At 52.2% G+C, this 13,756-nt stretch overlaps 1 protein-coding gene across 1 annotated transcript in view; it reads right to left on the bottom strand.

Annotated features, from left to right (window-relative positions):
* Positions 1–2,170: 2,170 nt before the first annotated feature.
* Positions 2,171–13,756, bottom strand: part of MICALL2 (MICAL-like 2) — a gene marked incomplete at its 5' end in the record, with an annotated part of 16,330 nt that continues 4,744 nt past the window's right edge. Inside the window, 14 exons of the mRNA XM_008937019.1 lie at positions 2,171–2,268; positions 2,357–2,403; positions 3,332–3,446; positions 3,783–3,856; positions 4,227–4,317; positions 4,929–5,052; positions 5,525–5,580; positions 7,891–8,037; positions 8,524–8,639; positions 8,959–9,034; positions 9,494–9,666; positions 9,876–10,547; positions 10,888–11,009; positions 11,652–11,812. Coding sequence (XP_008935267.1) covers positions 2,171–2,268; positions 2,357–2,403; positions 3,332–3,446; positions 3,783–3,856; positions 4,227–4,317; positions 4,929–5,052; positions 5,525–5,580; positions 7,891–8,037; positions 8,524–8,639; positions 8,959–9,034; positions 9,494–9,666; positions 9,876–10,547; positions 10,888–11,009; positions 11,652–11,812 — 2,072 coding nt within the window. The remainder of the gene's footprint in view (positions 2,269–2,356; positions 2,404–3,331; positions 3,447–3,782; positions 3,857–4,226; positions 4,318–4,928; positions 5,053–5,524; positions 5,581–7,890; positions 8,038–8,523; positions 8,640–8,958; positions 9,035–9,493; positions 9,667–9,875; positions 10,548–10,887; positions 11,010–11,651; positions 11,813–13,756) is intronic.

Below are 13,756 nucleotides of genomic sequence, written 5' to 3'. Positions count from 1 at the left end.
AATTCTGGGTATTTGTGGTCAATGCCCAGGTCTGGAAGAGGGACCTTACTCCCTCCCCTCATGTTTACACACAGCACCAGGAAAGAAAGAGCTTCCCAACAAGCAGACTGGGATGGCAAGGCCCAGCATGCCAGCCCTTGTGGTCAGCATGTCCCCCCAAACCAGCTTGTCTTCCCTTCTGGGAAAGCACATGCCAGCATGGAGCAGTGTGGTGACAGCATTTCATCAGCCCCTTACCTGACAGTGGTGGAGTCCTCATCCCTGGAGGGATTCAGAACACCCCCAGCTGTGGTGCTGAGGGACATGCTTTAGTGGTGACCTGGCAGTGCAGGTTAACAACTGGAAGAGACCTGTAAGGTGGCTGAGTCCAACCAGCAAGATTCTACAAACTAGCTCAGCCAAGGTGTCACCAACAGCACAGACAACCATGGCAGAACAAGTCCTGCCCCTCGTTTTCTGCCCCAGCTGCTGGCTAGGCTGGGATCCCCAAGGCTTGGGGACGTGTGTGATGCTGAAGCAGCAAGGTGGAAAATGCACTTACCTGAGAGCTGGGGGAGACTGACACAAACGAAGCCACTGAGGAACCCCTGGGTGCTGCTGCTGCTCCCCCAGGACCTGCTGCTGTCTGCAGGCTCTGGGCAGGGGAGCCCCTCCTCACAGGCACACCAGCTCCTGGTACAGCTCACAGCTCCAGAGAGGGATGCCAGTGCCCACAGCACCCAGGGCAGCCCACTCCCAGCACCCCACCCCCCAACACGTGCCGGGACTCCGGGATTTGCTCCAGCAGCTCTTTATTGTACAAAGGCATATGCAGGTACAGCGTGTCCCACCAGCGGGGACACCACAGGAAGCCCCTCAGGCACTCGGTACCTCCCCCAGCAGACCCGGGGTGCCCAGGGCAGGCTGCCCGGGACAGAGAGCCCCACTGCCACCTCGTGGGAAAGGGACGCATCGCCCCGGCTCTGCCACTGGGCACGGCGGGCACCAACCCCCCTCCGGGCAAAACCCCGGCCCTGCTGGAGAACAGGGCCCCGGAGAAACCTCAGAGCAGTGCCTTGGAGGGAGGAGGGAAGTCCACACACACCAGAGCTGGAGGCATCAGGAATTAATCTGACCTTTCCCTGCCCGTGTCAATCCCTGCTCCCCAGGCTGATGGGGCAGAGGATGCTGCCACACAGGGCAGGTGTCTGGCTGCAGTCACTGGACTGATGGAGGAGTAGAGACTCCCTGCCAACAGCCCAGGACCTGCCTGGGCTCTGGTGGTCTCACCAAGGTGAAGGGCAGCACCCCTTGAGGGCGCTGGCTGTCCAGGGATAGAGCCTTGGGAACTGAAATGTTGGTCCCCTGTGGAAGACTCAAGGCTGAGACAAACCCAGAAACTAGTTTCTGGTCCCAGTTAGCACCAGGTTGTTAAAAAAAAAGGATGGGCCACAGAAAATGAAAACCCTGCTTCACTGTGCACTCAGAGCAAGAAGGAAGCTACAAATCTCCCCCACAGAGGGAATGAAGCAGTGAACAACCCCTCACACCTCTGAGAAACCAGCCCACAGCAACTCTCCAAAAGAGGCCTGGAAACAGAGGACTCCTGGTGAAACTGCTCTGGGCTGGGACACCCCAGCCCCAGCCCCAGAGGTGGTTCTGCTCTCTGCCTCCCCCAGCTGTGGGGCCCGCAGCTCCAGTCTGCACCAGTGTAACAAGGAGGAGGCTCTCAGTCTCTCCTGACCCTCATCACCTCCCCCTCTGTGTCTCTGACCCAAAGAGCCACAGCCCAGGCAGGCAGGGAGGGCTCCCTCCTGCAGAGCAGCGTGCGTGGGGCAGCCCTGGCTGGCAGGAGTGGGCACTGTGGGGAGAGGTGCCATGGCACACTCCTGCACTCAGGGCTGTGATGGGCAAACTGAGCTCTGCCCTCCCGAGCTGCCAACGGGGCTGAAGCCAGCTCGGAGCTAGACCCACAGAAAGAAACCAGTCTGCAGAGTCCATCTGGGGAAGGTCTCCTTGGGCCCCAGAGCAGGGCTGGAGGGGGTTCACACTGTCCCTTTGTCCACAGACCTGCAGACTCCACGTCAGGGGGCAGAGAAGCCTCATCAGTCCTGCACGACTCCAAGAAAGTAGCACTGACCACCAGAACATACCTCTGATGTCCCTGTCTGGGCCACTGGGCAAAGGAACATCATTCCTGAGCTTTGCTTTTATTCTTCTGCCTCCATATTTTGGACAAGCTGAACTTGTTTTTCTTCTTCTCTGGCTCCTGACTCTCGAGGGATCTGTCTGCAGGAGAGGGGCAGACACAGCAGGTTGAGACCCACAGCCCCAGTGCCACCCAGTGCTGCTGTCTAAGAGTAGAAAGGGCTCTTACCCAGCCTCTGCATCATGTCTGCCAACATCTGGTCCTCCTCTTGCTCTCTGTAATGCAACAGCATGGCATTAGGAAAACTGCCATGTTTCATGAGAAGGTGGTAGACACAGAGAACCATGAAATGTTCTCCAGCCAGAAATGACCAACCTCCACAGCAGGAAAAAATCCTCTGTGGTTAGAGAAGCCCTAGAGATTAGCAAATTGCATCAGGTTCCCTTGAGAGCAAGGGCCTGTGTGGGGATTTCCAGAGCGTGGCAGTCCAGCACTGCAGCAGGGAGGCCCTTCCCCCAGCTGGCCTATGAATCACCTCAGTTCACTGAGTTGTGAGACACCACCACACCCGAGGAGATGATTCAAGGCTGAGACACCAGTAGCCTGAGGTGCTGCAGAGGTGTTCATTGAAATCAAGGACAAAAGAGCTGCTCCTTGGGCCTGGGCAAGGTCAGGGCCAAAAGCCTGGGCATTACTAGAATCCTCCAGCTGGAGTCAGTGCCCCGAGGTCAAGAAAGAGAGGCTGCTCTCAGCAACAGGAGGCACAAGTCCAGGTTCTTGACACAGCAGTCTTCCTTTGAACTTGGGGAGGATCCAACTCTCAGCTATGGCTGTTCTCTTACTCGCTGCAGCAGATGAACACACTACTGGATTCATGTTCCTCCTGCAGCTCCCATGCTGCCTCCATCCTCTCCATCCCCTCCCCCTGTCTTCTGCCTTTGCATAGCCTTTGTCCTCAGGGCAGTGCTTGAGAGAGCACGGGGCATGGCTGCAGTCCCTGTCTCAGTTTCTAACAGCTGCCACAGCAGCACTGGCAGCACCATTCAGGACAGGATGGTTGGTGACAGGTCACCACCCAACCTCTGACAGAGCAGAAGTCTAGATTACATCCATTCATCCACCCCTACAGCTTGGGCAGCAGAGGAAGTACAATGGAAATCATCCCTGGTGTTGGCTCATCTCCCAGCATCTGAGGGCCCTCACCTCAGCCTGTCCTCATCCAAGCACTCCACAATACTATTGCGATCGTTGACCGTGTTTAGGTAGGACTCCAGAAGCTCCTTCTCTCTCTCCTTCTCCCTGGCTGTCTTCAGTTCCTCTGCAGAAGACAAGAGAAGCCCACGTCACAGCTACAGGCGAGCACCTGCCCGCTGTGGCTCCTGCCTCCACCTTGCTCCAGCAAGTCCCTCTCTCTCACAGGCCCAAATTTTATTATCCTCACGCTCAGGGGCACGTCTCACATGGCCTCAGAAAAGGTGGGTTGGATGTTACGGGGAGTCTGCACTTGGCAGCTCAACAGCACAGCCAGGAGAGATCCCTGGGGAAACTGTGATCCTGGGCAGTGCCATCCAGGCCTGAAGGACTTTCCAGGTCTGGCATGGTGAGCTCCACCCAGCCAGGGGCCAGCAGGACTCCCAGTGCAGCCAGTCCTTACCTGGCTTGCTCATGAGGTGTCGCAGCTCTGTCTCAATGTTCCATTGCTGCTCCTCAAGCTTCTGCTGTTTCATCCTGGAAGAGAACACAAGTGATGAGTAACTGCCTCTCCATGCCCCAGGGCTGCACCCTGTCATGCTAAAGCCTCATCTCTGCATTGCCCATCAGCTGGGTAGGGGCTGGTGGGTCAGGGGGAATCCTCCTCAGTTGCATTTTTAAGGTTTCCCTACCCACAAGTTCACCACAGACCCTGAGTGCTCATTGGTGTTCACCACTGCTCAGCAGCTAATAGCTCAGGCACTACACCCAAAGTTGTCCTCAAGCCCTCCTCTCATCCCACCAACTGGTATATTATATTTTTGGGTGCCACACTCCCCCTCCTTCCCTGCTTGCTGCTCACAGGTGAAGTGCACAAGCAGAGGGGTGAATTTCTGGTGGTACTTACTTGTACATCAGCTCCGACTCCTGTCTGAGCAGCAGCTGCTTCTCATGGATCAGTTTGAACCATTCCACCATGAGGGCATCCTCAGACTCGTCTGCAAAGGAGACAAAGGGCCAGGCTCCTTCAGAAGCTGCATCAGTTCAGTCTCCCTGGCTCAGACACACATACACATACACACACACTTGAGGGAGAGCCTAGGATAATGTACGTGAGCCACAGGCAACCTCAAGTGACAACAGCTCATCTTTGGTACTCCTGGGTGCAAGGGAAAGGAGGCTGATCACTCCCTGCAGACTCAAGGAAGCTGCTCAGAGATGCTCTGCCACAGGGCACCCAACTCATCTTCCACGTGGCCAGCCCAGCTCTGCCATTCTGAATGAAGCCACTCAGCCACACAAAACCAGAGCCAGCCAGGACAGACAGCCTGGCTTGGCAGCCAAAAGCCAGATCAATAGCAGCCTTCCACTTCCAAAGTCCCCGATTCTCAGCCAAACACACACAAGACCTTGCTCAAACAATAGGTTAGGAAACAGCCAGAGCAGGTTCAAAATTCTCAGGGCTTTAGTTGCTATACCAGGTACCTTTGGCAAACTGGCGTCTCACGTGTAGCGTGAGCTGCTTTAAATGGAGCCAAGAATGCCCCGGGGTAGGGCATGAGGGTCACACTTCCCCACCACGACAGAGCTGGCTCCCAGTCTCCCTCACCTCCCTCACAGCCACGCAGCTGCTTCTCCAGATCCACCCCTTTCAGTTCCAGCTCATCCAGCTGCTTCTCGATGTCACGCACCTTCTCCTGGATCTTCTCCTCGGGGAGGTAGTCTGGGTGCAGCTAGGACACAAACACAGACAAAACAGAGCTCAGTGCCCTCAGCCTGCCTGCGAGGTCACAGCCCCAGCAAAGGTGGGAAATGGCCTAAGGAGCTCAGCTGCAGAGCCATGTCCTGGAAGGGACACACCAGCAGAGGTGCAGAGCTGGCTGCTCATTCCAGAGCAGTGGCCACTGGATGTTACAGTGCTGGGACACACTGGGAGTGACACCATCTGCCCACACATCACTCCACAGACATTCTCCCACCTTTGCTGGGGGATACAATGTCTTCCTGAATTTTGTTTTGTCTCTTATTGCAGCTTGTACTGTTCCCCTGCAAGGGAGACAACCAGCAGTCTCCTCATCTTGTCTCCGCCCTGGGAATTCAAATACACCCTCCCAGTAAGACAAACTGAGATGTATCTGGGCACATACTCCAGCAGGACACCCAACAACCCCAGGTGTTCCCCTTACACCTGGTTTCCAGACATACCTTGGTTGGGGACACTGCTTCAGAGCTCTGGGTGCTTTTCGGAACAGAGGGTTTAACTAGGAAGGAGAAAAAAAAGCCACAGAATGTCACAACAAACCTTAAATAATTTTGTGGTGAGGATGGTGCCTACAGCATCAGAGAGCACAACAGGTCCTGGCCACCCAACACAGGGCACTGACACGCACTCATCAGGAAGAGCACGGCCCAGTTCACATCTCGTGGCTGGACACTCAGACACCCTCCAGCCACAGGGTGCTGCCCTCACACCCAGGGCATAGCCAGGCACCTAACTCAGGTGTGACCTGGCATCTTGCACCCAAGAATATTGACTTCTGTGTTCATTCATTACCTTGTTAAAACCCAAAGCTATTTATTGTGGCAAAAGCCACCTCTAACTAAGCTTCCAAAGGACAGAGCAGAAATCCTGGGTTGCTGTGGCAGGGAACACCAATATGTAGTTAAGAATGCCCCTCTAGTGTTCTTGTGCAAAGAAGTATCAGTAAATACTGATGAAACAAAGATGGTCTAGGGGACCTTAGCAAACATCTCAGGAAACTAAGGTTCAATTCCTTCCACAAAACACTTTGTAGGTGAGAAGTCCCTTAGGACCCACTACAAAGCATTATTTAGGCCCTGGACACCTATTAAAATCAATCCTTAAGCAATGTGTACTAGTTCCACTGTGCCTCAGCTTCCTCTGCCCAACTGTGCTGCAAGGATAACTACAGAAGAGTGTGAGGTACCTGGGATACCCGAGGGGCTGGGCTGGATAATTACCACAGAGAGAGAACAGAGGCGTACGTGGATGATGTGATAAGGAAGGAGAACTCCTGTATCAAAAGAGCATGGCTGTAAGAAAGGCAGCAGTAGTGTGGGCTCAGCACACAGCCAGCCAGACAGGACAGACAGACCAGAGGAGCCTCGAGAGAGTCTCTGGCAATTGGTGCTGACTGGAGGCACTGCTCGAGGTCAGCTCTCCAGTTGTCCAGTCCTTGCCCTATTGTGCTTTCTAGGAAAAAGGAGAAGATGCTGGAAGTGGCAATCAGCTGCACTGTCCCTGCACTGCTGGCCTCTGTCAGGGTTCTCCTCTCTCTGGACACTGCTGCTTTGCTGCCCTGTGCACCACCTGCAGCTTGTACTACTCTAAAAGGTTCCTCCAAGAGGGACCTGGCCCACCATGAGCAGTCTGCTGCTACACCCTGAGCAACTCCCTCTCCAGACTAGCCCTGCATCTCCAGGCTCCCTCTGAGTGATCTCTGCAGCACCTCCAACCAAAGCAGAAAGCTTCACCACTGGCCATGAGAAGACCAAGGTCACTGGAGGGGAACACCTAGCAAAACAAGATTCTCCTGACCAGCTCAGGGTCTGATATCTCCTGATATCCTCAAGTTCTGTCTTGAAAAGACACAGGATGGACATAAACTCAGGCTCCCTTATGTGAACTGCTTGCTTCTTGGGAAAGATGCTGAACCTTGTGGCTGAGTCTGAAGAAAAGGGGAATGGAAAGCTTTGGGGAAACGATGGCAGTGGAGGCATGCTAAACTTTTAGACAACACAACTGGGAGTTTAGAGGTGCAGCTTAAAGACAATGCTGCACCCAGCTAACAAATACTAAAGCATGAGGCCACTGAGGCATCAGGACCCACCCTGCTTGCTTTGAGACTTCATTAGAGGGCTGAGCCCCGCTGCCAGGACCTTCTAGTCCAAACAGATAAGACAGAGCCAGATGGGGCAAGGAAAACAAGCCAAGCAAACAGGACAGCAGCAAACATCAGGTTAGTTCCAGGAAGCATCGTCTGCATTGTGGTAGGATAGGTAGGACCAAGGATAACTTGGCAAAGGAGGAGAGGTACACAGTAAAGCTGTGCTTGAACATACTCTAGTAAGAAACTGGATTAAGGGTAGGGACGAACTGCTCAGAACTTGTTGGGACATCTCTGAAAGTCCAAGAAGCAGCAGCCTTGGCTGCTGCTACCATGGGTCCCGCCAGCTGGAGTCTCTGGCTGACAGTTCTCTGCATTCCTTTCATTTCCCAGAGCCACTCAACTGGTGAGGAACAGACATCAACTAGATTCCAGTTCCCCGAATTAGGAGATGGTCCTCTTCATAGCTTTGAGTCTAAAGAATGACAGGGCAGTGACCTTGAAAAATCCCTAGTTTAATTTCTTCCCTTCCCAACGAATTCTCTGGCCTGGCTGGTTCCTGCTTAGGTCAAGCTGGCTAATAAAAATTAATAGATTAATTACAGATTATCCCCATGACAAGAGCCACAGAAAACTTGGGGACACATCTCCCATAGTGACCACTCGGGTTGTTTCCTGAGAGTAGAGGGGATGGTGCCTTTAATCAGGCAGAAGAGACCTTACATGTAGCAGTGCTCTTCTTCAACTGGCTGCCCTCTTCCACTTTGGCAGAGCACCCAGGGTCTTCCCAGCCTTGCTGTAAATTCTGACAGCTCCTGATAAGATCCGAGCTGGGGATCAACCTCTTCTTCATGAATCCACCAGATGAAGCTGGATTAAGAAGCACAGACAGGTTTTGGGTAAGATGTCTCATAAAAATCCCTTTATTGCCCAGCATCTCTGGCACTCTCCACTAGCCACCTTCATTTCTAGTCCTAGTCCTCCTCTCTTGATGACAGCGAGGGGCATAAGCCCACAGCAAACAGAGGAACCACCCATTACAAGGCCAGAGTATGAGTGAAGGGTGGAGAAGTCGTTGGGAATCTTCACCAAGATTTCTCACCATTACACATTTATGCAAGAAAGAGTAAGTGAAATCTTGCTAGCTGTCTTGCAGAAGAAGGGCACCCTGTGAAGATTGAGTCCTTCTCCTTGGGGAAGGGTGGCTCTCCAAATAAAGGCATCACAGGGCCAAAGCAGGTGCAGAGAGCAAAGGCACAGCTTCCACCAGCACGTTCCTTACGTGTGCCTTGCAGCACTAACCCCTGTCCCCTGCCTGACTTAGCAAAATGAAGGCAAAGCTCATATCCTTCATACCAGAGTCCTGCTTTGCTGATGGGACAACTAATGGACTTGGCTTTGTCTCCTTGTGTGCTGGGCTCCCTGTTCCCACCTGGGAGATATCAGTAGGTTTCTTAGAGCCACCTTGGTCTCTGCAAAGAAGAAAGACAAAGGTAGGAAACCATCCCTCTTGCAGAATGGTCCACAGGAAGAGTTCTGGGCATCCTGGGCTGGAGCTCCAACTGGAATGGCCACACTTTTCTAATCAGAGGCCAGCAATTTGAAATATGCTTTCCTTCCCCAGAAATGAAAGCCTTTGTCTCTTCCATCAAACTGCTGAAAACAGAAGCAGTAAAACACAGGAGCTCTTTCCCTCCTGTGTGCACACAGACTGGCAGCAACAAACACAGGTACAAGCATGGACATCCTCATTCACTTGTCATGGAGACCCATTAGCTTCAAGACACTTACTTGTTGGCTACAGGCTTCAACAGAGATCTCCACTCTGCTGGGCTCTCAGACTTGTCTTCACCAACATTCACGCTTCCTAAAGAAAGGAAGGAGCACAGCAAGACAATATCAGACACCAAAGGATGGGGCAGGGAAGGGGAGACAAAAAAAATCCACAAGCTCACAGCAAACTGCAGACAGATACTGCCTCTGTCCCCTAAAAAGACAGGCCATCTGGAAGTGGTTGAGACAGAGTGTTCCCCCAGAACATCATCCCTTGGCCCACTGCTCTGTCACCATGCTGGAAACTCGGTTTAGAGACAGACACAGAGGCTGAGTGAGCCCCAACTGCAGCTATAAAATCACCCTGAAGTTCTGGCAAGGTCTCCCATCTGGGAAAATCTACCTAAGCCTCCGAAATCCACCATGTGGATTATGTGATGGTACAGACAGAAAGTACCATAGTCACAGACACCTTCATTGTCCTGGTCCAAGAGACAGGCACAAAGCTGGCACACTGTCCAGGCAGGGCTGCATGTGAATCAGTCATCCTCACCTTTGATGCCTTTTGGCTCTGGCTTGGGCAGAGAGTCAACAGGTTTGCTGGCAGCCTGGCTCTTGGGCAGAGGGTCTGTAATCTTCTCCTGTTTTACTACTGTGTACCCTGTTTTGCTGGACTGTGCTTTGGGAGCTGGACTCTGCTGTGGAGAACTGGCAGAACACTTGCCACTGCAAAAAAGAATAACTTAGTGAGTCTTTTTTGAAAGGATGGACTCCTTATTGGCCTGTGTTCCCAAGGCTTGGATGAGTCCCTCTACATACCTTTAAATCCCAACCACAAAAGCAGTCAGCCAAAATGTAAGAAGGATGCAGGGGCTTCTACAAACTACCCCAAGGATCATCCTGGGAGTAAAAAGGGCAAGAGACACAGTACTTACCTGCTGGGCACTGAGGAGCCACTGGAACCAAATCTTCCTGGCCTGTTTGGAATGATGCTTGATCCAGTCAGGGCCTGTATAATATGGTTACGTGCCTGATCCTTCTCAGCATTCACCAGACTGACCTCAGTGGTGGTTCTGGCAGAGGCAGTTTTACCAGGGCCATGAGAAGAAGGGACTTGTGTCTTAGTGTCAGAACTTTTATTGCTGGAGGACTCTAATGACCGAAAAAAATGTTCTCGGGCTTGCTGTGTTTTTGTTGTGGAGGTTGTCCCAGGAGGCCCTGGTGTGGTACCTTCATGGAGAGCTGGTTTGTTTCCCAACGTGGTACCTTTGCAGTCATCTGATTTATTTACAGCTGAAGAGGACCATGGAGTATTTACACTTTTGAAGCCAGAGTTTCCAGAAGATGAAACAGATGGCTTGTTTGAATTAGCAAGGCCTTCCTGGCTGGGCTGCTTCAACACCTGCTCCAGTTTCTTAGGTTCTGCTGCTTTCTGGAATGCCCTGGCAGCAGCAGGGGCTGGGGTACTCTCAGGTTTGTTCCCTGTGCCACGGAGACCAGAGATCTGGACATTGTCTGGCTGCTGGTGGCTGGTACAGATGAACGTGCCAGGCTCAGGCCCAGCTTTGTAGCTTCCAGGAAGCAGCACGTTCCAGCACTGCCTGCACCTGTGAATACAAACATCTCAGAAAAGATCCTCCAGGACACTGGGAGGTTACTGACAGACAGCTGAGAGTGCAGGCACAACTCCACCATCAGCACGGGGAGGGTGAAGGTACCCTCAGCAGCGAGCAGACCCCGTGTGCATATTCCTCAGCCACCAAAACAGGAGCTGCTGGTAGCACGGCCTGGAGTAGGAAAGGTGTGGATGAAAACAGACCTGGGCAAAGACTTTCCCCCATGAAGGGGTCAAGAACAGGCCCGGGATGCCTCCAAATTGTTCCATGCCATACTCACTAGAGTGACCTTCAAAGCAGGGTGCCCCTGTGCCCCTGTGCAAAGCTGTACCTGAAGCAGTTCCTGTGGTAGAGCTTCCCATCGACCAGGTAGCGCTGCACCAGGTGCACGTGGCTCCCACAGACCCCACAGCTGCTGCTGGGGATATTCCCACTCTCTGCCAGCACCCTTTTCTGTGGGGAGAAGCAGAGGGTGAGAGGCAGCACCACGGCCCTGCACACAGCCATGAACCTCCCAGGGGGGTGAGCATTTGACACCCACAGCCAGCTGGTTAGGGCAGAGAAAGGAGGTCCAGAAAATCCCTGCTCCTGCTAATCCCTTGTTCATAGAAGTGGAACAGCTCTCAGGAGGACAGAGGAAGGGGAACGTGCTCCCACAAAACCACAGGCCATGGTGCTTTATCTGCCTGTGGGAGATTGAAGTGAAAAGGTTCCTCATTTTAATTAGCTGGGAAAGGGCCTTACCCTTTTCAGAGAGGAGCTTCCTTCTCCCACCCTGTTTTCACCCCTACTGTGAAACAGTTTCCAAGGAAAAATAATACCTTCTGCTACAAATTTCTATCCCCAAGATCTAGGAAGAGCATAACCACATCCTAAGACACCTGTGTCCTATCCACCACTAGACACATCCCAACTAACCAATGGCTTTCCAACAACCCCCATCTGAATCTGTGCAGTAAGCAGAACTCTGGATTAAATCCCCACACTGAGCAGAAAATTTTAGAGACTAAGTCCTGACCACAAGGAGCCTTGAACTAGCCTAACACTCTAGCTCTGACCTAAGGTATCAAGAAGACCCCAAAACACTTTTCTTACTGTGGTGACTGGGGAGGTTTCCTTTGGCCTAGCCCTGGCTGGTGGGTGGGCAGGAGGCAGTTTTGGTGGCACTGGCTTAGGAGGCTCTGAAACAGCTTTCTTCCCAAGAGGCTGCTCCTGAGGTTCAGAGGAAGGACGCTTGATTCCAGCCATGCCTCCAACTAGAAGAAAGGAAGAAGGGAAGATTTTAAGGGAATATAAGGAAAACCCATGGACTTAGGAGTAATTTACAATATGAGAAGATCCAGATGTTCTTAACAGGTAATGTGCAAAGCATACAAGGGAGCACAGGCTTCCTTCACAGGCAGTTCTGCACTGGAGTGAGGGGCAAGAGGCAACAGGTGAATTGTACCAACATATGCTGGAATCACCTGGTAGCTGAAACTGCTGGTTTATTTTCTTCTCAGGGAATTCCACAGAGGGGAAGGAAGAAGAGGAAAAATACAAAGCACCATCCATCAACGGTGTGAACAAGACCTTGGGTTTGTACCTGGCTCATAGTTTGGCTTGGATGACCAGTGAAGCAGGGCAGCTAAAGAACTGAAGCACAGAGAGTTCTCTTTGTTCAAGCTGCTTTGCTCCAGACTTCCTACACACCCTGAGCCTTGTGAGTGTCCACCCCACACCCAAGCTGGGACTCTCCTGGAGCAAACCAGCTTGTCAAAGGCAGGAATGACCACTAAAAATGGGTAATTCTACAAAGACAAAGATTTGGAGGTGCCTTGGTGGTGCTGATGTGGAGACATGCTTGCCACAAGTAGCCTGCAAATGCCCAATCCTCTTTTCTTTGCATATGAAAGAGAAACCCTCTAAATTCACAAGTGGAGAAAAGGGAATCTCCACCACATTTCAGCCAAGCAAGGAATGATGCCCCATGCCCTGGGAAGTGCAGGGAGACTTCCCTGGGAAAGCAGGGCTCATGCAGTTTTTCTGGACAAGACCACTCCTCTGTCTCACAGGGAAGTTCTTTTGGCAGTCTCCTATTCTGAATGAGATGTCTCCGTGTTCCTTGTGGGATACTTGAGCCACAGCTTCACTTAATAGAGACCAATTAAATGTCCACCCTCCTGAGAAGAGGTGATACCCTTCCCAGTAACTTCAGAGAGAGGCTGGGCAGGGAGCAGGGCGGGTGCCTGGTTCCCAGCAGTCTCCTCTCCAGCAAGCCAGCTATCCAAACAAACAGGGTCCCTCTCCACGAGCAGGGTGCTGCTGACAGCCCAAACCCTTTAGACTCAGGCTGCCCCCTCACTTCCCACTCTGCCTCTCTCAAATGCCCAAAGTGCAGTGCAAGACGGGTGGCTTCAGCTGTACTCTTCTGTAAATGCAGGCCCTCAATAAAACCTTGGCCACTGGCCCTCTCCAGCCTCCTGTGTCCTGCCCATTCCACGGTCCTGCTGGAGCCCGTTCGAAGGGCACAACTGTGGCATTAGGAGCCTGCTCAGGGTCACGGGGCACATTCCTGGCTGGGCTCATTTTCAGACATGCGAATGCAAACAGAGTGTTTTGTGGGACACTAGAGAGTATAAAAGAATGCTGTGCTTGATGACGTGGTAGGCAAGATGCTGGGAGGGGGGGGTAAAGACCCCAAACTGACCCAGATTCCCACCACTTGGCACAAACTCGATGGAATTTGACCTCAATCAGAATGGTTTTAAAACAAGAAATAAATAATGGAGAGGGGGGAGGGAAGAGGCTGTGGAGGGAGAGAAAAAAAGTGCTTAAATGTGTAAAGAGGTGGAGAACAGGGAAGAGTTTAGACAATGAAGGCAGCTCTCAGAGTGAATTGTGCTTTCTTTCCAAGAGGTAGGATGTTTCAATATGTATCTGTCTTCTCCATCTATTCACCTTAACCAGTTAAGTCATTCCTGTTCTACTTTCTAAAGTTTCCTCTGGAGGAACCTGTGAAATTGCTTTATCATATAATTTAATTTTGTATGAGCTTAAAGCCAAATATAAACCAAGTCTACAGCAAAGCTCCTGTGAGCCCAGACAAGCTGAATGTAAGGCCTGACAGCTCTGCTGCCTCTTTTATGTTTTATCTGGGGTCCTGCACTTTGGTCACAACAGCCCCAAAAGGCAATGTTACAGGTCTGAGGAGTGGCTGG

Source organism: Merops nubicus, unplaced genomic scaffold (genome assembly GCF_000691845.1).
Source record: "Merops nubicus isolate BGI_N331 unplaced genomic scaffold, ASM69184v1 scaffold13853, whole genome shotgun sequence".
In the NCBI taxonomy this organism is placed as follows: domain Eukaryota; kingdom Metazoa; phylum Chordata; class Aves; order Coraciiformes; family Meropidae; genus Merops; species Merops nubicus.
The sequence above is the reverse complement of the archived record's forward strand: the minus strand, read 5'-3'. Positions and strand labels throughout refer to the sequence as shown.